A 27,388-nucleotide genomic window follows, 5' to 3' on the forward strand; every position below is an offset into this window, starting at 1 on the left:
CAAACTACCAATCATTGTCATATATGTACCAACACTGCTGCTGGTCCATTTTACATATGTTCTGGGAAAACTCTGGAAATAGATCAATTCAGTGTTGTCTGATTTACTGGAAATTGAGTGAAATTATGACCCATGTTTGAGTCTCCGGAATGACAACTCCAATATAGGGTTAAAGGTCATACAGAATAAACTACTGTTTACTGTCATGGCGGGTTAGGCCAGACACAGAGGGATGAACACAAAGGCATACAGATGAACACGACACAAACTTGAAAAACCAGAGGGCGAAAACAAACACACCTAAGACTGGGGGACTCTAACGAAAACCTGCAGGCAGAGCCTGGGGCAACCAGGGGTGAACTAAAGACGCGCTAGACCGGCGCTGAGACTACTTCTAAATGAAGGGAAGAGAGCTAGGAGACCAGCTGCAGAACCAAAAACGGCTAGGCCGAAAAAACTTGGTACTACTGCGTGAGCGTGGGTCGCCTAGCTGGAATGAGAGTCATGGGTCTATCTTGGCTGAGAGTGAGCGAGCCTCGCTGAGTCCTTGGATGGCTGGATGGCCTGCTTACGAACAAGGAAGTCGAGCAGAAGCTGGTCCTAACACACCGTGAGCAGTAACGGGAACCTCTCGGGCTGCCTCTAGGTTCCAAACATGCAATTTTGGCCTCGGACTAAGACGTCCAGGCTCCTTAAGTACCGCCAGCCTCAGGTAAAACGCATGACTTAAACAAGGAACAAAAACAATCAAAACCGAAACACACGTGAACACAAACGAACTGAACCAAACACACATGAACGTAAACGAACACGAACCGAGTCTCTGAATCGACACACATGAACGGAAATAGAACAGAAGTCCTTATTTGGGCCTGTGGGAGGCAGCTCGCAACCCCCCGGGGGAGAGCACGATACTGAGGGTCTGACATTTACTGGATTTACTGCAGCTAAAAAGGCAATCCTACAAAACTGAACTACTCCTGGACTTCGCTTGGAGTCATCTGTTGCCCCCATACCCTTGTTGTTGGTTGTTTTGTGAAATAAAAATTCTTGATCACAAAAAAAGCTGTCTTGCTTCTCAGAAACAGATCTAGAACAGATATAGAGGTACTTCTAGCTACTTCTTGGGGACAAACGTGGTTCTTAGCGCTACTGTGTGCAGAACCTGAGGGTGGGGAACTCAGTCCTCAGTGTAAATGGAGAACCTCACCAGTCCCTGAACTCCTTTCTAGATAACCCTGTTATTTTCGCTCTCTGTCGCCATGGAGACACTGAACATGTTTCCCTTTAAAGTGTAAGAGAACGTAGGTGGAACCCAGGTCACAATCTAGAACGGTAGAACGAACGTTGAGCCTCAGTCGTTTACCGACCCCCACAGCGCTCAGCTGCTCTTTCTGCTCCTCTGAGAACTTTTCAGCTTTTTCGACGAGACCAACTCCTGCTTCTTCTGCAGCAACTACATCTCTACAACAGCTCCATTTTGGACGAGCTTCACTCCTTCTTCTTCCTCTAGAACCACCTCAACAACTTCGACGAGGACCCCTCCATCTGCTTCGACGAGGACCCCTCCACCTCCTTCAACTAGGACCTCTCCACCTCCTTTAACGAGGACCCCTCCACCTGCTTCAACGAGGACCCCTCCACCTCCTTTAACGAGGACCCTTCCACCTCCTTCGACGAGGACCCCTCCACCTGCTTTAACGAGGACTCCTCTACCTCCTTCGACGAGGACCTTCCACCTCCTTCAACGAGGACCCTCCACCTCCTTCAACGAGGACCCTCCACCTCCTTCTAGAAGAGCGACTTCAGCTGTTTCCACGATGCGCGGCGTCTTCGCTCTTCGCCCCCCGGCGGTGGAGCTCCGTTTGCGCCCCCTCCTGTTCGCAGCTGGGGTCGCAGCTGCCACTGCCGGAGCTTATTATGTCCTCTCTGCCCGCAGGTCCCGAGATCGACAGCGGACACCGAGGACCGTCGATGCCGCTGTCCAGACCACAGCAGAAGGTAGCTAGAGCTCTTTAAAGCGTTAAAGCCGAAAGATAGACTCGTAAAAATGTGCTCACTAGCTGTGTTTGTGTATTTGAGTGTTGGAGAAGCTAAGCAGCGAAACAGAGGTCTGTCTGAAGCTAGCTAGCTAAGTTAGCTAGGGTACTTATCTAGGTTAGCTAGGTTTACAAGATGGAGGATGTAACTCACACTGTCCTGTATTCAAGATAGGAGGGGTGTCTTCACTGTTTCTCTTTTTCAGACCCAGCAATTCATCTGGTCATCACTGCGGAGGACGGACAGCTTACCCTCAGCCCTCCGTTTGGATCGGTGATTCCGTACCGGGTAAGAGAAATGATGCAGTTGGTTTAACTGGAATTTGGGAGGTTCTAGATACTTTATACTGCAGAGATGATTTAATAGGATGCAGATCATTGCAGTCTTTCTGCCGTGTCTCATTGCAGTGTCCCAGGCGCTTTCTGGAGCAGCTGATCCTGGATCATTGCCCCAAGGATGTGCTCAGTTCCATCTGGACCCTTAGGTTCTCCTACCGGCGGTGGTACATCAGGGACAACCAGGTATGCACTTCCTCCTGTGGGGAAGAACCCTCATTTGGTACGGTTACTCGTGTCTGTATGGTTTCTATGTGGTAGAGTTAGCACTTCTCCTACAGACTGTGGCTCAACCCACACCAGCAGGTAAGGACTCCTTTGGTATAGTTACTCGTATCTGGAGCTTTGCGTCTTACTTGCGTGTGTTTTTTTATTCTGCAGAAGATCTGTGTGCGCCGACACCACGTGCTCCTGATGCGGGGGGACGTGACCCAGTCGTGGTGGATCCTCACCAACGACTTCTTCAACCTTCTTCTACATTCTGAGGAGGTAGATAAACTCTTCCACTTCCAGTTGTTTCTGTTACTCTATTATTTTTTATATGTAATTAATTATTCTTCACGTGATTCATTTGAACCCTCTAACCTCTCTCTTTCAGGCCCCCATCTGGTTCGCATCGGCAGCACAGGTGACCTTTGCTGAGGTAAGACGTCTCAGCCACGTTCTCCTAAGTCTAGCTTCCTCATGGCCTTTGACTCACAGGGTAATGCCCTGTGTCTTTGTAGCGCATCGAAGGTCACCTGCACTGTGTAGCGTCCGGCCGCTTCACCAAGCGCTCCACCCCCAAATCATCTGGAGACTTTCAGGTAACTTTAGCACGTTCTAGTCAGAACTGATCTGCATGTTCTTGTAGAACGTACCTCAGAAAGCCAACACGCTACACTTCTCCCCAGCGTGAGATGTGATAGTATAGAGTGTGTGTTGTTTGTTTTACAGGTGCTCCACACGTATCAGGACCTGGTCATCGGCGATGACGGGTGGACCTCCTTTGCCAACTCATGGCCTGAGGACACCACCTGCCAGCCAGAGCCTCAGCAGGAGTCCAGCTCTTCTGACTGGCCTCAGCCCGGACCAGCTCCTGAGGTGAAACTAATCACACTAGTGTTATGAGGCGTCGTCGTACCGTTTCCAATTCTGTTCAGCATTAAATAAAGTGGAATATTTGGTCTTACAGGCGACTGGAGGCAGCACTGCAGCGAGGGAGGTGCCCGCTTTGCAGTAAGTGTCACGGCCGCTTAAGTTCTGTACACTGTAAACAGAATTGAGGTGTTTGTGTTGATTCTGAAATGGGAGATTTGCTCTTTTTCCCACAGTGCCTTCTCAACCATTCAGGGGATCAGGAACTTCCCCCTGAAGCTGAATGCCCTGCGTCTGGCCTTCACTGTAAGTGGCAACCCATGAAAGTACTTTTTCACATCTCAAGGTCTTCAGTTGTGTTTCCAGTTCTTTGTTCTCTAACATCCCGTTCTTCATTCCTGCAGTTTCTTCTGAGCGATGCGAAGCGCAGAGAGTACGTCTGTGAGGCCGGCAAGGCAGTTCTCGGTGACCTGGCCGATCTCAACGACAGGGTAACTACATGACCACGATCTAAAACCCCTGAAACACTTAAAACACTGTGATGAAAATGAATGAATGTGATTTTAACCATCTCTGTATTCTTCCTGCAGAATCTGGTCGTCTTCCTGCTGGCGTACGACCGACTGCTTGCGTTGGCTCAGGATCCTTCTTGCCATCAAGGAATTGAAGAGGAGCTGGCGCAGATTGGGGTGAGTTTCATTAACCAGGCTTGAGTGAAAACCTTTGTACCTCGTACAAAAATGGATGGTTCTTCTGACCCTGGTGTTTCCTCCTACTCTCAGATTCAGCACTTCAACTTCATAGACATCGTCTATGAGGTGGTGATCCTTGGTCTTCAGGCTGGAGGGAGACCTCCGATCTGTCCGGTAAGAGACGTTTTCAGTTCTTGCGTGTGTTGTGTTCTAGATATTAGAGCCTACACAGAACTAAGCAGCCTTTCTCACATCTGTACCATTTCTCACACTGTTGCAGACGGCTGGGGGATTTCTGGATCATCTCGTGGCCATGATTTCCTCTTTCTCTGCTACCAGCGAGCAGAGCAGTGCCGGGGCTCAGCAGTACCAGCTCCTGGTCCAGGTAACCCTCAGAATTCTTCACAAAACAGAAGAGAGAACCTCACAGCTTCTCCTCCAGACATTCAGAGCAGACATGGTGTAGATTTAAGGGTTTTGTTTGCCTCCTTTGACAACAGCCTCTTCTTCTGATTGCTTTCAGAACGCACTGATGCGCTTCCTGGGGGCCATCTTTGCTCTGGAGGAGTCTGTGTACGAGGACCCTGTATCTGTGGCCGCAGCCGTGTGGGAGTTGGTCGGGAGCCACGTCAACCAGCTCCTGGACAGCCTGGAGGCTTTGGAATAAGTCATCATTTTCTTTTATTTTCTTTAACCCCTCCCTACCTTCCCTATTAATTCTATTATACTTCTGTTAATTATTTTAAATTCATTTACAGCTCATTTAACCCCCACTCTAAGACTTCCCCCTATTTAATATAGTTTTAATATATTAATTTTAAAATATCTGAGGATTTTTTTGTATGGTTATTATTAATGTTTAATTAATATAAGTATATTTATTAATTAATAAATTCTCTAGTATGTTGTAATATAGGTTGTGTTTGTGCTTTTATTAAATAAGGTGAGGATCTTTTCTATTAATTTTCTGTAATTCAGTGTTATTTGTAGTTGAATTTGTCCATTTTGTGTTTTAAAACTTTTGCAGTGCCTCTCCACTCTTTTTCTGTTTCTTTGCAGGTGCCCTGACTCTACTGGACTGACTGGGGTCCAGCACATCCCCCCAAACAATACTGTGAGTCATTTATTTAATTCATTTCCATGTATATTTGTTCTATTTATTTGTCAGTATTAGATGTCTGTGTCTGTAGACTGTTAATTTCAGTCCCTCTGACCCCACTTTTCTGTTTCCTTTCTCTATATGACGTGCGTCTGCGTTATGGAGCCTCAATCAGTCAGTCCATGAATGAATGGCGTTCACAACACCCTCCCGTAAGTAAACGGTTAATTTCTTTATCTGTTTATCGTCAGCATTAGAGAACTCTGTGTAGATGAGAAGGTCGAATACAGTCCATCTAACCGAACATTTTTTTCTTTTAATTTTTTGTCTCTGTACATCGGTGTGATGGAGCCTCAACACTGCAGATGACTCTGGTCAAGATTACAGGAAGGTTTTGGAATCACCACTTATTCCATCATCTGTTAGCTCAGACCAGTAAGTCCAGTAGTGCATTGACTCTGCTGGACTGACTGGCCTCCACCCCACCCACCCGTAAGTAAACAATCCATTGTAGTATCTGTTTATTGTCAGTATAAGAGAACTGTGTCTAAATTATGCGATCTATTACAGCCCATCTAACCCTATATCTCTGTTTCCCTCCTCTTTATGATGTGTGTCTGCTTTATGGAGCCTCAATAAGTCAGTTCAGTCTGACTCTGCTGGACTGACTGGCCTCCACCACTCCCTCCCGTAAGTAAATAAACAGTTTCTGTAAGTTTATTTTTGGTATTAGAGAATTCTGTGTAGATCAAAAGGTTAAATACAGTCCATCTAACCCCACATTTCTGTCTTTTACTTTTCTATCTCTACATCGGTGTGATGGAGCCTCAGGACTGCAGTTGACACTGATCCAGGCTACAGGAAGGGTTTTGGACCACCACTTATTTCACCACCTGTTAATTGAGGCCAGTCAGTCCAGTAGCGCATCGGCTTTACTGGACGAACTGGCCTCCACCCCACCTTCCCGTAAGTAAAAAGTCCATTTCTGTTTATTGTCAGTATTAAAGAACTGTTTGTAGAGTAAAAGGCCAAATACAGTACGCCTGACCCCACATTTCTGTTTTTCGCTTTTCTCTCTGATGGAGCCTCCATACTGGAGTTCTGGGACAGGCAGCTGTGATCTCCATTTTATTCCACATCGATTAGCTCAAACCAGTCAGTCCAGCAGTGCATCGACTCTGCTGGACTGACTGGCTTTCACCACACCCTCTTGTAAGTAAACGATTAATTTCAGTATCTGTTTATTGTCAGTATTAGAGAACTCTGTGTAGATGAGAAGATCAAATACAGTCCATCTAACCCCACATTTCTGTTTCCTTCCTCTGTATGATGTGTGTCTGCATTATGGAGCCTCAGTCAGTCAGTTCAATCTGACTCTGCTAGACTGACTGGCCTTCACCACATCCTCCTGTAAGTAAATGGTCCATTTCTGTATCTGTTTATTGTCAGTATTAAAGAACTGTTTGTAGAGTAAAAGGCGAAATACAGTACGTCTAACCCCACATTTCTGTTTTTCCCTTTTCTCTCTGATGGAGCCTCCATACTGGAGTTCTAGGACAGGCAGCTGTGATGTCCATTTCCACATCGACTAGCTTAATCCAGTCAGTCCAGCAGTGCATCGACTCTGCTGGACTGACTGGCCTCCACCACACCCTCTTGTAAGTAAACGATTAATTTTAGTATCTGTGTTTTGTCAGTATTAGAGAACTCTGTGTATATGAGAAGACCTAATACAGTCAATCTAACCCCACATTTTTTCCCTCTTATGTATGATGTGTGTGCGTTATGGAGCCTCAATCAGTCAGTTCAATCCGACTCTGGTAGACTCACTGGCCTTCACCACACTCTCCTGTTAATTTATTAAATTATTATTCCTTTCTGTAAGTTTATTTTTGGTATTAGAGAATTCTGTGTAGATAAGAAGGTCCAATATAGTCCATCTAACCCCACATTTCTTTCTTTTACTTTTCTATCTCTGTCTGTTGGTATGATGGAGCCTCAACACTGCAGCTGACTCAGGTGGCTACCACCACTGAGAGACAGCAGAACACTTAGTCCACGCTTCTTCAGCATGTTCTGATTAGAGTATTTGCAGGGATTTCCATTCACCATATGATCTCACACATTAGGTAAACCCTTCCAGTAATGATGTCTATTGTATTCCACCATCTGTCAGTATTAGAGAAATGAAAGCTCTAGTGAAAGTTCTATCAAGAGACTCCAATGCAGCATCATCAGCATTGGCTTTTGTCCCTCCCGCCGCTGCGGTGGTTTGCTCCCGGTTGAGATCAAGGTTATGAGTATCAAACGTCGTTTTCCGCAAAGTCAGCGTCTTTTTTGCACTGTTTAACTCGTCGTTTAACTCGTTTAAATCATCTGGATCGGTCTGTTGTGGACACGGAGCTGTTGGTCCGCCATTTCTTGTTCCATGTGTGGGTCTCACAGCCAGGTGCCTGCCCTTTGCCCCACGGTTTGCCTTGGTGTTGTCCCGGGCGCTCTCCCTGGTGCTGAATCTGTAAGCACTTCTCTGGACAGGTGGCGTACCTTTCCTACAGGGGTATTCCTCTGTGTGATCATTTTAACAACCCCTCCCCAAGTCTATGTGCCCTCAGCGCCTTCGTCCCGCAAGACACAGCAAAGTTCTTCCTTCAAAGACCTTTTGAGCTGGTGTTAAGTACTCTTCTCGGTTCTGTTTTGCTGTAAAGCTGACATTTGTTTTGCATCTTTTGGACGATTTTCTGTTGCTTGATTTCCTGTTTTCCCAAGGCTCTGCATTGGATGTTTTGGTGGGAGTGTTTCGTGTGTTCCACTTCTCTGGAATTTTTGGGCGTCCTGTTGGATTCGGGCCTCATGATGGCGTCTCTGCCTGTCAATAAGCTGTCTCGGCTCCAGTCCCTATTGAAGTTTTTTCTCGTCAATGGTTTGCTGAGAAATGGCCGCCTGAGAGCAGTCAACTCACCATTGGGTCTGTATCCTCGCCGCTTCACGAGTTGTATCCCGTAGTTGTGGCTAGTGTCCTCTGGGGTGAAAGCTGGAGACGGATTCAATTATTTTGGGACAATGAAGCTGTTGTCTCGATTATTAATAGAGGACAATCCTCGTGCCCTTAAATTATGACTGAGGCGTTTAACTTGGCAATCGGTTATTCATTATTTCATATTAACTGCTGAACATATTCCGGGACAATGCAATTCTGTCGCTGATGGTCTTTCCCGTTTTGGGTTGCAGGATTTCAGGCATCTCGAACCTTCAGCACATCAGGATCCAACTCCATATCAGCCAACCTCTCTTTTAATCCTGAATTATAGAGCTCACTATAGTACTATAGTACTCACTATTAGACTCTGCAAAAAGTTACATGACAAAAGGCTTAGCCCCGTCCACTCGCAAAGCTTACAGTCTCACATGGTCACTCTTCACGGTTTTTATTTCAGTATCTGTTTATTGTGAGTATTAGAGAACTCTGTGTAGATACAGTCCATCTAACCCCACATTTCTGTCTTTTTCTCTCTGTCCATTCGGTGTGATGGAGCCTCAACACTGCAGCTGACACTGGTCCAGACTACAGGAAGGTTTAGATCTCACACATTAGGGAACACCTTCCAGTGATGTCGTCCATCGTATTCCACCATCTGTTAGCTGAGGCCAGTCAGTCCAGTAGTGCATCAACTCTGCAGGAACAGACTGGCCTCCACCACACCACACAAAGTTAACTCTGTAATGACAGAGAGTTAGGAAACTTAATAATAGCACATTTCTTTATTGTTTCATAATCATATTTAAATATGATAATATAAAAAAGGGTCATTGTTGATAACAGATGCTGCACCAAATAAATATTTAAAAAGCAACTAATAAACATGGTCATCGTTGTTCATCTTGCACATCAATAAAACAATCAACTGAAATAATTGCTATTTAAGAAATGCATGTATTAATATTCAGAATTGATCTGGTATTAAATTAAAGGACCCATGAACAATCTTGAGCCAGTATGTCCACACGGGGGCGCTACTGCATTATAATTGCCTTACAGAGTTTGTTTCAAATTAAACCAGCTTTGAAACCACCTTTAGGATTTACACGAATCCACATGTACATGTATCATCACTGTCCCACAAAACACCTTCTCACCTTTCAATAGAAGCCAATGTAATAAGACTTTAATCCAGGTCATTTTGGAGTGTTTCTATTGGTCCATTCTTAATGAGAGTTTAGTTCAGGGTAAAAAAAAGTCTTTTTTATGTATATTTTTTACTTTTTAATAGAAAACAGGAAATTCTCTATTCTCTCAAATAACTTAATCAAATATATTTGGGTTGACTTTCACTTACAGTTAAGGTTCTTAGATATATATAAACCACCACAAAAAGTAAGTTAATGTGTGATTGGCAGGTTATTTGATTGGTGTAATAATGCTTCTTGGGAATAAATCTTATACCGTTGGAAAGTCTGTTCATTTCCTTTATAAATGGGAATTCTGCCAGAAATTTGCCAAATCTTCTCTGTCATGAAACATAAATGTCCTTATTTTTTGTGCTAAGTTTAAGCACCTCCAGTCCACTTTTCTGTGCAAAAGCTCACAAAATAATACAAATTCAAAAACACACAGTTTCTATATTTATATATATTTATATAACTGGAGCTGATCACCAATCAACAGGAAACAGCAGCTTATGTTTTCACTGGTGAGACTTGAGGAAGACAAACCTGAGGAAGCGAGCGGGGGCGAGGCTAAAAGCTAACAGTGATGAACATTATGAATGAAGATAAAGGACACATAATGTGAACTGATAACAGATACAGAAGCCTTTTAATAGAGGATAGATGTCTGATAGAGGCTGGATGTACCAGGATGTTCCTCATCACACAGGGGTTACGGTCCAATATACTGTGATATAATGTGATACTGTGAGCAAGGTGATATATTGTGATTTTTAAACATAAAAAACACCATCATTTGCATAAATTTGAATAAAAGTAAAGTTTTTTCTGTGACTTTTTTATTCTATCAGAACAGCAGGATCTGAAGACGAGTACAACACTGTGGGCTGGTGATGCTCCAACATCCTGCCCTCACTAACAGTGACTCTTATCGCTGAATGCAATCAAATCCTCAAAGCAATTTTCAACATCTAGTAGAAAGAGACAGTTACTCCAACAGAAGCAGGAAAACCTATTTTAATACCCTAGATTTCAGAAATTAACGCTGAACGAGCAGGTGTCCCAATACTTTAGTCCATTGTTGAACCTTTTGAAAGGCGCCACTGTAAAAGCAGATGATCAACGTTATTGATTTCAGTGGTTTTAATGTTATGGCTGATTGTAAAGCTTCTGGAGATCATGATCAAATGGTAACTTTATATCTAGGTGGATTTTGTGTGTTCAGAGTCTAGAACAATGTCTAGAACAGATATAGAGGTACTTCTAGCTACTTCTGGGGGACAAACGTGGTTCTTAGCGCTACTGTGTGCAGAACCTGAGGGTGGGGAACTCAGTCCTCAGTGTAAATGGAGAACCTCACTAGTCCCTGAACTCCTTTCTAGATAACCCTGTTATTTTCGCTCTCTGTCGCCATGGAGACACTGAACATGTTTCCCTTTAAACTGTAAGAGAACGTAGGTGGAACCCAGGTCACAATCTAGAACGGTAGAACGAACGTTGAGCCTCAGTCGTTTACCGACCCCCACAGCGCTCAGCTGCTCTTTCTGCTCCTCTGAGAACTTTTCAGCTTTTTCGACGAGACCAACTCCTGCTTCTTCTGCAGCAACTACATCTCTACAACAGCTGCATTTTGGACGAGCTCCACTCCTTCTTCTTCCTCTAGAACCACCTCAACAACTTCGACGAGGACCCCTCCACCTGCTTCAACGAGGACCCTCCACCTGCTTCGACGAGGACCCTCCACCTCCTTCGACGAGGACCCCTCCACCTGCTTCAACGAGGACCCCTCCACCTCCTTTAACGAGGACCCCTCCACCTGCTTCAACGAGGACCCCTCCACCTCCTTTAACGAGGACCCCTCCACCTCCTTCGACGAGGACCCCTCCACCTCCTTCAACGAGGACCCTCCACCTCCTTCTAGAAGAGCGACTTCAGCTGTTTCCACGATGCGCGGCGTCTTCGCTCTTCGCCCCCCGGCGGTGGAGCTCCGTTTGCGCCCCCTCCTGTTCGCAGCTGGGGTCGCAGCTGCCACTGCCGGAGCTTATTATGTCCTCTCTGCCCGCAGGTCCCGAGATCGACAGCGGACACCGAGGACCGTCGATGCCGCTGTCCAGACCGCAGCAGAAGGTAGCTAGAGCTCTTTAAAGCGTTAAAGCCGAAAGATAGACTCATGTAAAAATGTGCTCACTAGCTGTGTTTGTGTATTTGAGTGTTGGAGAAGCTAAGCAGCGAAACAGAGGTCTGTCTGAAGCTAGCTAGCTAAGTTAGCTAGGGTACTTATCTAGGTTAGCTAGGTTTACAAGATGGAGGATGTGACTCACACTGTCCTGTATTCAAGATAGGAGGGGTGTCTTCACTGTTTCTCTTTTTCAGACCCAGCAATTCATCTGGTCATCACTGCGGAGGACGGACAGCTTACCCTCAGCCCTCCGTTTGGATCGGTGATTCCGTACCGGGTAAGAGAAATGATGCAGTTGGTTTAACTGGAATTTGGGAGGTTCTAGATACTTTATACTGCAGAGATGATTTAATAGGATGCAGATCATTGCAGTCTTTCTGCCGTGTCTCATTGCAGTGTCCCAGGCGCTTTCTGGAGCAGCTGATCCTGGATCATTGCCCCAAGGATGTGCTCAGTTCCATCTGGACCCTTAGGTTCTCCTACCGGCGGTGGTACATCCGGGACAACCAGGTATGCACTTCCTCCTGTGGGGAAGAACCCTCATTTAGTACGGTTACTCGTGTCTGTATGGTTCCTATGTGGTAGAGTTAGCACTTCTCCTACAGACTGTGGCTCAACCCACACCAGCAGGTATGGACTCCTTTGGTATAGTTACTCGTATCTGGAGCTTTGCGTCTTACTTGTGTGTGTTTTTTTATTCTGCAGAAGATCTGTGTGCGCCGACACCACGTGCTCCTGATGCGGGGGGACGTGACCCAGTCGTGGTGGATCCTCACCAACGACTTCTTCAGCCTTCTTCTACCTTCTGAGGAGGTAGATAAACTCTTCCACTTCCAGTTGTTTCTGTTACTCTATTATTTTTTATATGTAATTAATTATTCTTCACGTGATTCATATGAACCCTCTAACCTCTCTCTTACAGGCCCCCATCTGGTTCGCATCGGCAGCACAGGTGACCTTTGCTGAGGTAAGACGTCTCAGCCACGTTCTCCTAAGTCTAGCTTCCTCATGGCCTTTGACTCACATGGTAATGTCTTGTGTCTTTGTAGCGCATCGAAGGTCACCTGCACCGTGTAGCGTCCGGCCGCTTCACCAAGCGCTCCACCCCCAAAACATCTGGAGACTTTCAGGTAACTTTAGCACGTTCTAGTCAGAACTGATCTGCATGTTCTTGTAGAACGTACCTCAGAAAGCCAACACGCTACACTTCTCCCCAGCGTGAGATGTGATGTATAGAGTGTGTGTTGTTTGTTTTACAGGTGCTCCACACGTATCAGGACCTGGTCATCGGCGATGACGGGTGGACCTCCTTTGCCAACTCATGGCCTGAGGACACCACCTGCCAGCCAGAGCCTCAGCAGGAGTCCAGCGCTTCTGACTGGCCTCAGCCCGGACCAGCTCCTGAGGTAAAACTAATCACACTAGTGTTATGAGACGTCGTCGTACCGTTTCCAATTCTGTTCAGCATTAATTAAAGTGGAATATTTGGTCTTACAGGCGACTGGAGGCAGCGCTGCAGCGAGGGAGGTGCCCGCTTTGCAGTAAGTGTCACGGCCGCTTAAGTTCTGTACACTGTAAACAGAATTGAGGTGTTTGTGTTGATTCTGAAATGGGAGATTTGCTCCTTTTCCACAGTGCCTTCTCAACCATTCAGGGGATCAGGAACTTCCCCCTGAAGCTGAATGCCCTGCGTCTGGCCTTCACTGTAAGTGGCAACCCATGAAAGTACTTTTTCACATCTCAAGGTCTTCAGTTGTGTCTTGTGTTCTTCCTTCTCTAACATCCCGTTCTTCATTCCTGTAGTTCCTGCTGAGCGACGCGGAGCGCAGAGAGTACGTCTGTGAGGCCGGCAAGGCAGTTCTCGGTGACCTGGCCGATCTCAACGACAGGGTAACTACATGACCACGATCTAAAACCCCTGAAACACTTAAAACACTGTGATGAAAATGAATGAATGTGATTTTAAACATTTCTCTATTCTTCCTGCAGAATCTGGTCGTCTTCCTGCTGGCATACGACCGACTGCTTGCGTTGGCTCAGGATCCTTCTTGCCATCAAGGAATTGAAGAGGAGCTGGCGCAGATTGGGGTGAGTTTCATCAACCAGGCTTGAGTGAAAACCTTTGTACCTCGTAGAAAAATTGATGGTTCTTCTGACCCTGGTGTTTCCTCCTACTCTCAGATTCAGCACTTCAACTTCATAGACATCGTCTATGAGGTGGTGATCCTTGGTCTTCAGGCTGGAGGGAGACCTCCGATCTGTCCGGTAAGAGACGTTTTCAGTTCTTGCGTGTGTTGTGTTCTAGATATTAGAGCCTACACAGAACTAAGCAGCCTTTCTCACATCTGTACCACTTCTCACACTGTTGCAGACGGCTGGGGGATTTCTGGATCATCTCATGGCCATGATATCCTCTTTCTCTGCTACCAGCGAGCAGAGCAGTGCCGGGGCTCAGCAGTACCAGCTCCTGGTCCAGGTAACCCTCAGAATTCTTTACAAAACAGAAGAGAGAACCTCACAGCTTCTCCTCCAGACATTCAGAGCAGACATGGTGTAGATTTAAGGGTTTTGTTTGCCTCCTTTGACAACAGCCTCTTCTTCTGATTGCTTTCAGAACGCACTGATGCGCTTCCTGGGGGCCATCTTTGCTCTGGAGGAGTCTGTGTACGAGGACCCTGTATCTGTGGCCGCAGCCGTGTGGGAGTTGGTCGGGAGCCACGTCAACCAGCTCCTGGACAGCCTGGAGGCTTTGGAATAAGTCATCATTTTCTTTTATTTTCTTTAACCCCTCCCTACCTTCCCTATTAATTCTATTATACTTTTGTTAATTATTTCAAATTCATTTACAGCTCATTTAACCCCCACTCTAAGACTTCCCCCTATTTAATATAGTTTTACTATATTAATTTTAAAATATCTGAGGATTTTTTTGTATGGTTATTATTAATGTTTAATTAATATAAGTATATTTATTAATTAATAAATTCTCTAGTATGTTGTAATATAGGTTGTGTTTGTGCTTTTATTAAATAAGGTGAGGATCTTTTCTATTAATTTTCTGTAATTCAGTGTTATTTGTAGTTGAATTTGTCCATTTTGTGTTTTAAAACTTTTGCAGTGCCTCTCCACTCTTTTTCTGTTTCTTTGCAGGTGCCCTGACTCTACTGGACTGACTGGGGTCCAGCACATCCCCCCAAACAATACTGTGAGTCATTTATTTAATTCATTTCCTTCTATATTTGTTCTATTTATTTGTCAGGATTAGATGTCTGTGTCTGTAGACTGTTAATTTCAGTCCCTCTGACCCCACTTTTCTGTTTCCTTCCTCTATATGACGTGTGTCTGCGTTATGGAGCCTCAATCAGTCAGTCCAGGAATGAATGGCCTTCACAATCTGTTTATTGTCAGCATTAGAGAACTCTGTGTAGATGAGAAGGTCAAATACAGTACATCTAACCCCACATTTTTTTCTTTTAATTTTCTGTTTCTGTACATCGGTGTGATGGAGCCTCAACACTGCAGATGACTCTGGTCGAGGTTACAGGAAGGTTTTGGGATCACCACTTATTTCACCATCTGTTAGCTCAGGCCAGTAAGTCCAGTAGTGCGTTGACTCTGCTGGACTGACTGGCCTCCACCCCACCCACCCGTAAGTAAACAATCCATTGTAGTATCTGTTTATTGTCAGTATAAGAGAACTGTGTCTAGATGATGCAATCTATTACAGCCCATCTAACCCTATATCTCTGTTTCCCTCCTCTTTATGATGTGTGTCTGCTTTATGGAGCCTCAATCAGTCAGTTCAGTCTGACTCTGCTGGACTGACTGGCCTCCACCAATCCCTCCTCGGAGCCTCAGGACTGCAGTTGACACTGATCCAGGCTACAGGAAGGTTTTGGGACCACCACTTATTCCACCACCTGTTAGCTGAGGCCAGTCAGTCCAGTAGTGCATCGGCTTTACTGGACGAACTGGCCTCCACCCCACCTTCCCGTAAGTAAAAAGTCCTATTTCTGTTTATTGTCAGTATTAAAGAACTGTTTGTAGAGTAAAAGGCCAAACACAGTACGTCTGACCCCACATTTCTGTTTTTCCCTTTTCTCTCTGATGGAGCCTCCATACTGGAGTTCTAGGACAGGCAGCTGTGATCTCCATTTTATTCCACATCGTTTAGCTCAATCCAGTCAGTCCAGTAGTGCATCGACTCTGCTGGACTGACTGGCTTCCACCACACCCTCTTGTAAGTGAACGATTAATTTCAGTATCTGTTTATTGTCGGTATTAGAGAACTCTGTGTAGATGAGAAGATCAAATACAGTCCATCTAACCCCACATTTCTGTTTCCTTCCTCTGTATGATGTGTGTCTGCATTATGGAGCCTCAGTCAGTCAGTTCAATCCGACTCTGCTAGACTGACTGGCCTTCACCACATCCTCCTGTAAGTAACTGATTAATTTCTGTAAGTTCATTTTTGTATTAGAGCACTCTGTTTAGAAGAGAAGGTTAAATACAGTCCACCTGACCGCACACTTTTTTATTTTACTTTTCTATCTCTGTACATCTGTGTGATGCAAAGTCAGCGTCTTTTATTGCACTGTTTAACTCTCGTCTGGATTGGTCTGTTGTGGACACGGAGCTGTTTGTCCGCCATTTTGGCTGTCATTGAGTGCTCACCTGTTCCGGTTTGCCTTGGTGGCGTCCCGGGCGCTCCCCCTGGTGCTGAATCTGTGAGCGCTTCTCTGGACAGGCGGCATACCTTTCCCACGGGGGTCATCCTCTGTGTAATCATTTTAACGACCCCTCCTCAAGTCTGTGTGTCTTCCACCCCTGTGGCCGTTCCTGTCCTTTCCTCTTTTCTTTCCGTGCACCCTGATCATTGTTTTGTTGATTATTCACTCACAGGGCTTTCTCTGGGCTTTTGGGTCGGGGTCCTGTACCCTCTGTCCTCTTCCTATGTCTCTAGGAACCTTCAGTCTGCTTTCTCTAAACCTCACGTTGTTACTGCACTCATCGACCATGAGGTGAATAAAGGTCATTTGATTGGCCCTTTTAAGTCCCCTCCGTTTGCTCCTTTTCAGGTTCCTTCCTTAGGCGTGGCTACTTGCAGATATTCATGGAAGAACCGTTTGGTTTTTGATAGGTCCTCGCCTCATTCTGATTCTGCTCAAACCTTTTTCCTTGTTCTATGCTTCTGTGGATGATGCTATCAGGCTCATTAAGGTGAAGTTGGCCATTTTGGATCCAACTTTAGCTTTTTCAATGGGAAGAGGGTCATGTGACACATCAAACGTATCGAGAATTTCACATGAAAAACAATGGTGTGCTTGGTTTTAACGTAACTTTATTCTTTCATGAGTTATTTACAAGCTTCTCTTTGTTTACAGCCATTGACATGTCGCAGAGGTTAACACGTGAGGAGCGGATAGAAATTGTGTTGATGTCTGGTGAACACAGTACCCGGGTCATTGTAAAAGATTTCAATGCAAGACACCCTACGAGACCACCCATCTCCCACAGTTAGCAAACTGCTTGCCAAGGTTCAGCAAGAGCCCACAGCGTAGCACTCGCCGCATGTCACTGTAGAGTGGCATCAGTCGAACATCCCTTTGGCGGATAATACCAGCGACAAGCTGCGAGTTGTGGATGTTCCTTCATTCGAAGCAGTCCTGAGTTACTGATGCCATTTTTGACGAGCCACTGCAGACAATTTAAGATCATTAGCGGAGGATCTTTCAGGGTCAGGCGCCAAAAGACTACCTCCTATTTGGTCTGGAGGGAGTAAAGGATGGCTCACCTCCTTTTGGGCCACACCGCTGGAGACAGAGCACAGTCGTTCGGAGTGTCCGAGAGAACAGTTGCTACTGGACTGTGTTGCTCTGCCTGAAAGTTGGGGATAGAAGCTGTTGTCTTGCTGTACATCGTCATGCCAGTTGAGGAAGATTTGTGGGGTTTTGATGTTGGGCCATAAACTGACTAGAGCTCTTAGACCTTATTTGCTTAGGTTTAGATTCGAGCCCACACGTACACATATATGATGACCTCAAATAGGGTGACTTGTTCGAATTGTGTCATTTCTGACACAACAGCCGTTTTGCAGGAGGTTTAAAAGGCAGAATATTTTTTTCTGTTTCACATGCACAGATTTAAAGTCCTTATGAAGCTTTCATTGCAGTGAAGGTAGTGAATGATCAGCTATTTACCCAACTCTTTACCCAACAAAGTGGATGGACAACTTCTCCTCAACGGGGAGATTTTTAACAAGATTTTTGCATGGTCAGACGATCTCAGTGGTAGAGCGCATGCTTTGCATGTATGAGGTCCTGGGTTCAATCCCCAGCATCTCCACTGAATTTGTGTTTTAGACTGAAGCTCATTATTGGAAGCATGCTGAAGTGAATCAAAACCACAACAAACTGTTCATTAAAAAGGCATTTGCAGCTGGAGGAACTTGCTTGATTTGCATGTTCTGAGACAGTATCAGAAGAATGTTGAGGATGGGAGTACATGCAAATTCTTGTACTGAAGCAGAGGTCACACCAACGTTTGCTAAAAGGTCAAAAAGAATTTGATTCATTGAGTCAGCCAAGAATTGTCAGGTGACCAGTTGAGGCATAGAGTCATGGGACTAGCTGGGTTGACGAGCTGGCACGGTGGCCAAGCGGTAAGGCGTCGGTCTCGTAAACTGAAGATCATGGGTTCGACCCCAGTCTGTGCCTTCTTTCTTGGAAGATTCTGCCCAATGTCACTTTGCTGGTAGCTTTTGCATTCCCCATCATATATGATTTTCCAGCTTACTATGTTAAAATGCTGACTATGCAGGATTTTAACTCTGCCCTAATTGTAAGTTTAAAGCTTTGGCTTGTCCCATGGGCACATTGTCGACAACCTACAGCAAGTTGGGGATGTAGCTCAGTGGTAGAGCGCATGCTTTGCATGTATGAGGTCCTGGGTTCAATCCCCAGCATCTCCACTGAATTTGTCTTTTAGACTGAAGCTCATTATTGGAAGCATGCTGAAGTGAATCAAAACCACAACAAAAACTGTTCATTAAAAAGGCATTTGCAGCTGGAGGAACTTGCTTGATTTGCATGTTCTGAGACAGTAACAGAAGAATGTTTATTGCGGTGCTTTGGATAATCGCTCCTCTTTTTTTGTCCAGTGCTTCCAGGCCAATACAACAGCAAGATTATGGGCTCGATGGCCAAGTAGCAAGGAGTTGGTCTTTTGCCTCTGTCAAGCATGCTCTCAGTTTTTTTGTAGTTGTTCATGTTAAGAACAGAGTTGAGCATATACTGATCATTAGAGACCTGAAGGAAAACTGATTGACTGCAAGTGTTACTGACCTCCCAGCAATGTGGCCAATATGTGGGTGTGTGAAGGGATATGTCTGCTGACTCTTGCACTATTATCTGTCAAAGATGGTGATATGACTTGATGTCTTTTTGCCCATGCTGTTTAGAGATAAAGGTCTCATTACATTTACATTCACGGCATTTAGCTGACGCTCTTATCCAGAGCGACTTACAAGGTCACTCGTATTACAGAGTTGGGCCAATGTAGTGTTAGGAGTCTTGCCCAAGGACTCTTATTGGTGTAGCGCAGCATAGTCACCCAGACCGGGAATCAAACCCTGGTCTCCCACATGGTGTTGTTGTAACACAATGGTAGATGGTGGTGTTATCTGTTGCACCACACCAACCACACCCGTTGTGGGTTTTTATCATTACCTAAACCACAACCTCAACAATACGCCCCGATGTTACTATGGTATCCACTGCTCTATCAGAAAGTATAAGCTTTTAACATTTTTTATCCAGTAGCACAGAAGGCTAGATTACTAACGTTTGATTCAGACATGACATGCTGTCTTAGAATTTCAGACACAGCGCAACTTCTAATCCAGAAGCTCATATAGTGTTAAAGTGGCACCCTCTCCTGGCCTCAGTGGGTAGTTACTCCACAGGGACAGACCATCTGCTTTGGTTAGCAATGCCCCAAACCCGCAGGCAAAATTATCCTATGAAATCATCAAATAATTATAAATTCTGTAGAAACATTATATTTCTGTAAAATGACACTTTTTTTTTTATTTTGTAAGTGAAAAGAAAGCTAGTTTCTAAACTGTTCTAATGTTCTTAAAACATATTGAACTTAATTCAGTTATTTCAGTTTTGTAAAGAGTCTTAATATGTTATATTGTATAATATTTTCTAATGTAGCAATGGGACTTCAGAAAACAAGCAATAGTTCTTTTAATGTTCTTAAAAACATATTGAATTAATTCTGTTATTTCACACATTTTGGTTAAGGCAAAAAGAGTCACTTTACAACAGAACGACAGAATTGGTTGGACAACACATTTCAGCGTGATTTATTTGAGTTTAATAGGGATGGAATTCTTTTTGGAATAAACAGTTTTCATTCTTGAACATAAGCTTTCACACTCACAGGTTTCTAAGTATTGCTAACTACCTTTTGGATACTGTGCATTACTTCATGTTTGCTGACTCCATTATGTAACTTTGCTTTGTTTTGGTTACCTGGTCATGTTTGATTTCTGGCTTTGGACTCTTTGGGCTTGCTTAATGGTTACTCCTTAGATTTTGCCCATGTCGAGTACTTTCGTTATCGCTCTGATCCTCTGGTTTACGCACACACTTGTTATTGTTATATCGTTATTTATATCAGCTACTGAAAAAAAACACAATTCATTCATGTAATGTTGGCATATTTCCAATTTGTAAGTCCAGCAACCGCTCTTTTTTAGGTGTAGCCAGCCAGTAGTCTTAATCCCACGCTTGCTTGGCTGAGGCAAGGAAGGGGAACCTGAGACATTTGGGTTTGAGTTCAGGGGGGCTTCGAGCTGATGACCCTCTGCTAATGCTAATGATGGTCTATTTGATTGATTTTCATGTGGGCATGTCACTTTCCACAGCCTACTTGATAATCTAATATATATAAAAAAATAATAATAATAATATATATATATATATATATATATATATATAGTGTACAGTGTATATATATATATATATATATATATATATATATATATATATATTTATATTTAGTGGGATTTATATATATATGAAATATCCTATTTGTGTGTTGTCATTGTGCATTATGTCAGAATCAAGAGATTGTCAACCTACTGGAAATAAGCAAAAAGGGCAAGTAGTTCTCTATAGTAATATTTCAAGCTTAAATTTGGTCTTTTAAACATGCTTACAATGTAAAATAACTTTTTTGCTGTCTTTATTATTATTATTATTATTATTAACAATAATAATAGTAGTAGTAGTAGTAGTAGTAATAATAATAATATCACCCATGCTTTTAATGAGCTGTTATTTTGAGAATCGTAATTTAGTGTTAGATCAGCTCGTCCGAATCCAGAAAACACGCTCAACATGCTCAACAAATTAGAAAAATCTGCCAAATACTGATGAAATATTGTTTTAAGGTGAACTGGAAATTTGGAAATAGAAGCTGGCGACTAAAAAGACAACTCTTTTCTGTTAGCTACCAATGAGCATGAGATTTCTTTACTAATATGCTAATAAGCATAGCTTTTTTATCTGAATTTGCAAAAACTACAATTTTCACATTAAGATGTGGTCTTTATTGACTGCACGGTCTCTATACCAAATTAAAGGATGTAGGAGAAACAGTACTTGTATAATATTTATAAAAAATACATTGGAACTGGAACACATGAATAACACACTCAAAACGACCCAACCACCTTCTTTGTTTCTACATTTTTTGGCTCTTAGCCCACCACACACAGACTACCCAGTGGAGAACAGCCAACACGGGTTTATGGATCAAAACTCACTGACAAACCTCAGCTGAAAAGCTGTTACAAATCCCAGACGGAAGGATTTTAGACGGATCTTGCATAATAACCCTGTTTAATAATAAGAGCTACTGGGAGTTTATATTTTGACAGCATAATTGCCCTGGATTGTTAAGCTTATTTGTGCAACTGGATGGTGGATGGAGTCCATTATGCACATGATAGCAGAACTACAAGCCTGGGACCTGCAGGTCTACAACAGGTTGTTGACCAAACAAATTAAAATCACAATTAGGTGAATTAGGGCAATTAAGTGGTCAGATCAGAAAATCAGGATTCATTTGTTCAAATATTGGAACAGGGCCCTAGGAACAGGGTCATAAAAACAGGGCCATAGGAACAGGGCTCTAGGAACAGGGCCAAAGGATCAGGGCCCTAGAAACAGGGGCATAGGAACAGGGCCATAGGATCAGCTCAGACGTTTGCACTGGGCCAGGGGTCTTTTAAAATGGAGTGTGGCAAAATGGAAGACTGTTCTGTGGTCAGATGAGTTAAAGTTCTTTATGGAACACTGGGACGCCATGTCATCCGGACCAGAGAGGACAAGGATAACCTAAGTTGTTATCAACGCTCCGTTTAGAAGCCTGCATCACTGATGGTATGGGGTTGCATGAGTGCTTGTGGCATGGGCAGCTTGCATGTCTGGAAAGGCACCATTAATGCAGAGAACTATGTTCAGGTTCTAGAACAACATATGCTCCCATCTAGACGTCATCTCTTTCAGGGAAGACCCTGCATTTTTCAACAAGATAATGCCAGACCACATTCTGCAGCAATCACAACATCATGGCTACGTAGGAGAAGGATCCGGGTACTGAAATGGCCAGCCTGCAGTCCAGATCTTTCACTTATAGAGAACATTTGGCGCATCATAAAGAGGAAGGTGCGACAAAGAAGGCCCAAGACGATTGAACAGTTAGAGGCCTGTATTAGACATGAATGGGAGAGCATTCCCATCATTCCCAGCATTGGTCTCCTCTGTCCCCAGACGTCTGTTGAGTGTTGTAAGAAGAAGGGGGGATGCCACAAATTTTGACATGATTTCAACATATTTCTCCTTTAAAATGTTACATTTACTCAGATTAAACTTTTGATCTGTCATCTATGTTCTATTACGAATAAAATATTGACATTTGCCATCTCCACATCATTGCATTCAGTTTTTATTCACAATTTGTTTAGTGTCCCAACTTTTTCAGAATCCGGTTTGTATTTGCCAGTGTAGAATTATTTCAGTCATGCTCAGTCACTTCTTTTATAGTATCTCTGTTCTCTGTGAAAAGAATGCTTTTTGTCTAGTTATTAATCAGCCTGTTAATCTTGTATTGCCATCATGATATTAAATTGTGAAAATGTCTGAAAGTGCTCCCTCTCAGCTTTAGAACCTTTTGGTTTGCAGTGTGAGGGAAGCAGGGAGAGTCAGGGAGAATGAGAGAATGAGAGAGAGAGAGAGAAGCCCTTGATCAAGTTTCACTTAAGGAGAATGTGACCCTATTGTCCATTCACTGGCCTCATGAGATTGCATTGCAGCAGGGGAATTAAATTACATGCGCCTTAACGACTTCATGACATAAAAATGATGATTATAAATAGACACAGTCTTGAACTGCTCGAGTCACCTACTGTGTTCAGAAATGCTGTAGTTGAGAGGACAGCAATGTTTTCAGAACATTATAGCCCCCTGGGCTTAAAGAGGGTTTTAATCTGGTGTTCCTGTACTTTTGGAGCTCTCCATCAAGAAACACAGCGATTGGGGTGGTGGAGGAATCTCTGGAATGTATCATTTCCTTTTAAGAGTGTGCTGGGACTACAGATGTCTGTGGCTATTTTCAAAGTGAAGGCAAAGATAGTGAAAGACGTTTTACTCAGTTTCAGATGTTCAGACAAGAAGGACAGCTCCATTCTCAAGCCCTAGGATTCTAGCTGATGCTGTAAAATTAGTGTTATTAGTGTCCATGTTATATGCTAAAGACGTCTAATGAAACAATTCTCAAACAATTCTCACATACACCAATCAGCCATATCAACAAAACTACTGACAGGTTCCAATGGCACATGTCAAGGGGTGGGGCATACATACTAGACAGCAAGTGAACAATAAGTTCTTGAAGTTAATGGGTTGGCAGCAGGAAACTGGGCAAATGTGAGGATCTAAGCTACTTTGACAAGGGCCAAGTCTCCAAAACAGCAGGGTTTAGGTTAGGTTTGGTTAGAACCTACCAAACGTTTCAACTTTCATATTCATAACCCTTTACTGAGCACCTCCAGGGTCTGATATTTGGCTTATTCAGTCCAGGACAGAATCTGTTGCCTTCTGCTGCTTGTGGGCAGTAGTTCCTAGCTTAGCTACCAAGCACTGAGAGCTGATGTCCTGGGAATGTCTGTAAACCTTAATACAGCTTTCAAAGCCTTTCTGAGGACATCTCAGAGATGTGATTTTAACGTTGGCGAGAATGTTCCTGGAACATTGTGTGAGTCAGAAAAGACGTCCCTACAGAAAACCCTCTCTAAAACACTATGTTTCAGCTGTCATGCCATTCTGAGGACGTCATAAAGACATAGTTTTATGAGTGGTGGGAACGCTATTGAAAAGACGATCCATCCTTGCAACTTTAAAGGATGCTGGGGTTATTCTTTGAATGCAGGGAAACTTAATAATATATAAATAAAGATTGCACAAATATTCTCTATTAGGCCCTACTGTTTTTTTCTCTGCTGTTGTCACAACATTACGAACACCTTCTTTGAATTCACTTTATGTTGTACACACATCTCAGAATAACGTCAGGACCCCTCAGGACTGACCACCACACAGCAGCTATTATTTGGGTGGTGGGTCATTCTCTGCACTGCATTGACACTGGCATGGTGGTGGTGTGTTAGTTTATGTTGCACTGTAATAAGTGGATCAGACACAGCAGTGCTGTTGGAGTGTTTGAACACCTCAGCATCACTGCTGGACTGAGAATAGTCCACCGTCCAGAAATACTCAGCCAACTGTGGGCAGCACCCTGTGACCACTGATGAAGGACTAGAGGATGACCAACTCAAACTGTGCAGCAACATATGAACTTCTGTCACCAGCTTTACATCTGCAAGATGGACCAACTAGGTAGGAGTGTCTAATATACAGTGAGTGGATACAGTGAAAACCACTTGGTACAAATCAGGGGTGGGTATAATATTCTGATATGACTGTGTATTGTCTCTGTAAACTGTAGCTGGCTTCCTCTAATGTATTAAATACCCTTAGCTATTTCCATTTGAATAAAATTAGGCTACCAGTGTTTCCCTCACAGACGTTTGGCAATACAACTTATTCATACAATGACATCATTTTCTTCAAAAACACTTGTTGTATACATTTTGGTTTATTGTTTTATAAAATTGTGTGAAAAGTGGGCTTGTTTTCCTTTCTAATTTTAGGTGTGTGGCTGGCTTTTCTGACTTCACCAAAACCTACTGATGTTCTCATTTAACAGCCTTTTAAAAATAGATATTTTTTATTTATTTATTTTAAATAATATTATTTTATTTATTAAAGTAAACGTTGTTGTAAGAGGCATCTTACATCTGTCGCGTGACGTAAGTGCGTTATTAAAAAAAATCACAAAATATTACAGACGATTTCACGGACACCATTAACATTTTTTAAGTGTTAAATTAAAAAATCACATACATCAAGTCAGACGCTAGAAGGCGCTCCCGAGCGAGGTCAAACTATTCAGAGAGCTTAAACTTCATATAAATATAAATTTGTAAATAATTCATCGTTTTTTTCTTGAGACAGAACAGCAAACATTAGTCATATTTCAATTTATATAAAAAAAAAAATACGAAAAAAATATTTTATTTTATTATTCGGTCAGTGGCTCTCCAATCGGCGTCTGGAAGTCAAAACTGCTGACCCGACGAATCAATAGATGATAGAATCGGTTCACTGCAACGCGTGGTTCTGAAGAATCGGTTCGTTGATCTGAATCAAGCTATGGAACTTCCCATCACTGCTGCGCTGCATCCGTAGGTTTCCATCGCTTACCTCCGTTGTCAAACAGCGGCGCGGCTCGAGCGAAGCGTGGCCTCTCATTGGCTGCTTCCCCACGTCGTTGCCATGGGCGTGGAGGCGATGTCGCCTACTAAACTCGGGTTGGAGGGGCAGGCAGGTTTTTGGACGAACGCAGGAAATTTCGAAGGGAAAAGCGAGACACAAAAGAAGCCTGGAGGGTTTTTTAATCCGCGAGTTCAGCTTTTTGAGGAGAATTTCGGGCTGCAGGGATAACGCGGCAGTAGCGAGCGCGTCCGCAAGCAACACACGGCGTCGTTTATTTTTTAAAGACGAGGAAAAACGACAGTGGCGACTCCCACTGTTTTCGATACGGTTTGAGGACAAGCGTGAATGCGACATTTCTGCCGACAGCTGCGTCTAACGCTTAGGGACGGGCGTTGAGTTTGGCTTTAGCTTTGGCTTTAGCTAAGCTACGGTTTTTGCACAGTGGTTTGGCTCCAGAGCTCGAAGTGGACAGCCTTCCTGAAGCTCAGCTGAATCCCATTAGTGAACCCGGATGGCTGCCTGAGCGCGAGGGACCCGCCGGCTGTAAACTGGACATCACCGGTAGGTCGGCGGAGCTGAATGTGATATTTCTTTGAGCACATGTTGGTTAAATGCACCTGCGTGGAGGAAGAAGACACCTCTGCGGCAAGCACGTGAGGCAGCAGGGAGGGTAGCTAGCTAATTAATGTAAGCGCCAGCTGTAGGCTATTATCCAACATCCACGTCTTTACCGGTTTTATGCTAATTTCTTTTTGCAAGCCGAGCTGCATGCGTGTTTGTACCTGGTTTCGACAAGAACTGCATGATTTTCTTCGCTACATTGGTGTATCTGGTCTGCAGTCTGAGGAGCTGCGCACATGTCGCCTGTATCAGTTTTCACGTAGCTAGTTTTGCTGTTCAGGTGTGGATTATATTCTTAAAATACTTTTTGTTTTGCTTGTTTCAGCTGGAGGTGGAACGTGGGAGTGTGAAATCGAGCCCGCGTTGCCCCATGTTGACGACCCGCGCCTGCTGCAGCTCCACCGCGGCGAGCTCGGCCACAGCGCCGCCGCCTCCTCCTCCTCCTCCTTCCCTCCGACGCTGGAAGCAGAAGCGCAGCGAGCATTTTTAAAGCGGCCCGGTATGGAGGACGGGGCCGGAACCGCCAAATGTCCCTCCATGCCCGGTTCCCGGCGCGACCTCCTCAATGCAAGCACTCCCGAGGCGGCGGATGGCGACGGGGGCTCGAGCTCGCCCAGCGAAGGCGCGGTGGTGCGCGGAGGCAGCGACCCGAGTGCGTCAAGCTACCGGCGTGGAGTAGGAGCGCGACAACAGCGCTTCATCCGCCGGAGCTTGTGGTTCGCCGACAGCGACGAGCAGTCGTGCGAACCTGCCGAGGCCGAATGCGTGAGCGTGACCGCAAGCGTGAGCCTGCGGAACCTGGTGGTGGATCGGAGCCGCAGGGCCGCGCGCACGAGCTTAAGGGAAGGCTCGAGCACCGAGAGCCAGGGACAAGGCGGGCAGAAGGACAGCGCCACGGAGAGCGCGAGCGCCGATGAGGAGAGAGGACGGGGGGCCAGAGCCGCGGCTGTCGCCTCTACCAGTGCCGCCACAGCCGAGCTGAACGGCGACGCGACGGACGGGAGGGGGAACGCGACGAAAAGCGCGAGCGAGGAGAACGAGGAGGAGGCCGAGATGAAGGCCGTGGCCACCTCGCCTGGTGGTCGTTTTCTAAAGTTCGACATCGAGCTCGGGAGGGGCTCCTTTAAGACGGTATACAAAGGCCTGGACACAGAGACGTGGGTGGAGGTGGCGTGGTGCGAGCTTCAGGTAGGTGGGACAGAGTTTGCTAGCTAGCTAAATGGCTTTGCTGGGCTTCAGGTGCGTTACAATGCTGGGGTACCAGTTTTAGG

The 27,388-nt window shown here is 44.6% G+C and overlaps 2 protein-coding genes and 2 non-coding genes across 8 annotated transcripts in view; all 4 read left to right on the plus strand.

The window, feature by feature from the left end:
* The first annotated feature begins 11,353 nt into the window (after positions 1-11,353).
* On the plus strand, positions 11,354-14,502 carry LOC140557058 (uncharacterized). The gene is made up of 14 exons (XM_072681191.1): positions 11,354-11,534; positions 11,781-11,863; positions 11,983-12,096; positions 12,292-12,399; positions 12,509-12,553; positions 12,636-12,716; positions 12,846-12,992; positions 13,084-13,127; positions 13,222-13,291; positions 13,390-13,476; positions 13,576-13,674; positions 13,768-13,851; positions 13,958-14,062; positions 14,201-14,502. The coding sequence occupies exons 1-14, from the start codon at positions 11,354-11,356 to the stop codon at positions 14,342-14,344; spliced, it is 1,392 nt and encodes a 463-aa protein (XP_072537292.1). The 3' UTR covers positions 14,345-14,502.
* An 898-nt stretch (positions 14,503-15,400) lies between these two features.
* LOC140557606 (serine/threonine-protein kinase WNK2-like) overlaps positions 15,401-27,388 on the plus strand; it is an 82,165-nt gene continuing 70,177 nt past the window's right edge. For 4 of the 5 annotated variants that reach the window (XM_072682212.1, XM_072682214.1, XM_072682216.1 and 1 more), the window contains exons 1-2: positions 25,484-26,057; positions 26,443-27,305. In XM_072682212.1, the coding sequence (XP_072538313.1) occupies positions 26,619-27,305 (687 nt within the window). In that variant the 5' untranslated portion in view covers positions 25,484-26,057; positions 26,443-26,618. Of the gene's footprint in view, positions 15,827-15,964; positions 16,025-25,483; positions 26,058-26,442; positions 27,306-27,388 lie in introns of those variants that run through there. The other variant, XM_072682213.1, reaches the window with a different exon arrangement.
* Positions 18,231-18,302, plus strand: trnat-cgu (transfer RNA threonine (anticodon CGU)). Its single transcript has one exon. It is a non-coding gene; the product is annotated as a tRNA-Thr (tRNA).
* Positions 18,485-18,556, plus strand: trnaa-ugc (transfer RNA alanine (anticodon UGC)). Its single transcript has one exon. It is a non-coding gene; the product is annotated as a tRNA-Ala (tRNA).

Source organism: Salminus brasiliensis, chromosome 6 (genome assembly GCF_030463535.1).
Source record: "Salminus brasiliensis chromosome 6, fSalBra1.hap2, whole genome shotgun sequence".
Taxonomy (NCBI): domain Eukaryota; kingdom Metazoa; phylum Chordata; class Actinopteri; order Characiformes; family Bryconidae; genus Salminus; species Salminus brasiliensis.

Excerpts from the sequence above, each read along its gene's own strand:
- LOC140557058 (XM_072681191.1), top strand. The coding sequence starts at position 11,354 with ATGCGCGGCGTCTTCGCTCTTCGCCCCCCGGCGGTGGAGCTCCGTTTG. Across the intron at positions 11,864-11,982 it reads GATCGGTGATTCCGTACCGG|TGTCCCAGGCGCTTTCTGGA; the intron begins GTAAGAGAAATG and ends GTCTCATTGCAG. Across the intron at positions 13,675-13,767 it reads AGGAGCTGGCGCAGATTGGG|ATTCAGCACTTCAACTTCAT; the intron begins GTGAGTTTCATC and ends TCCTACTCTCAG.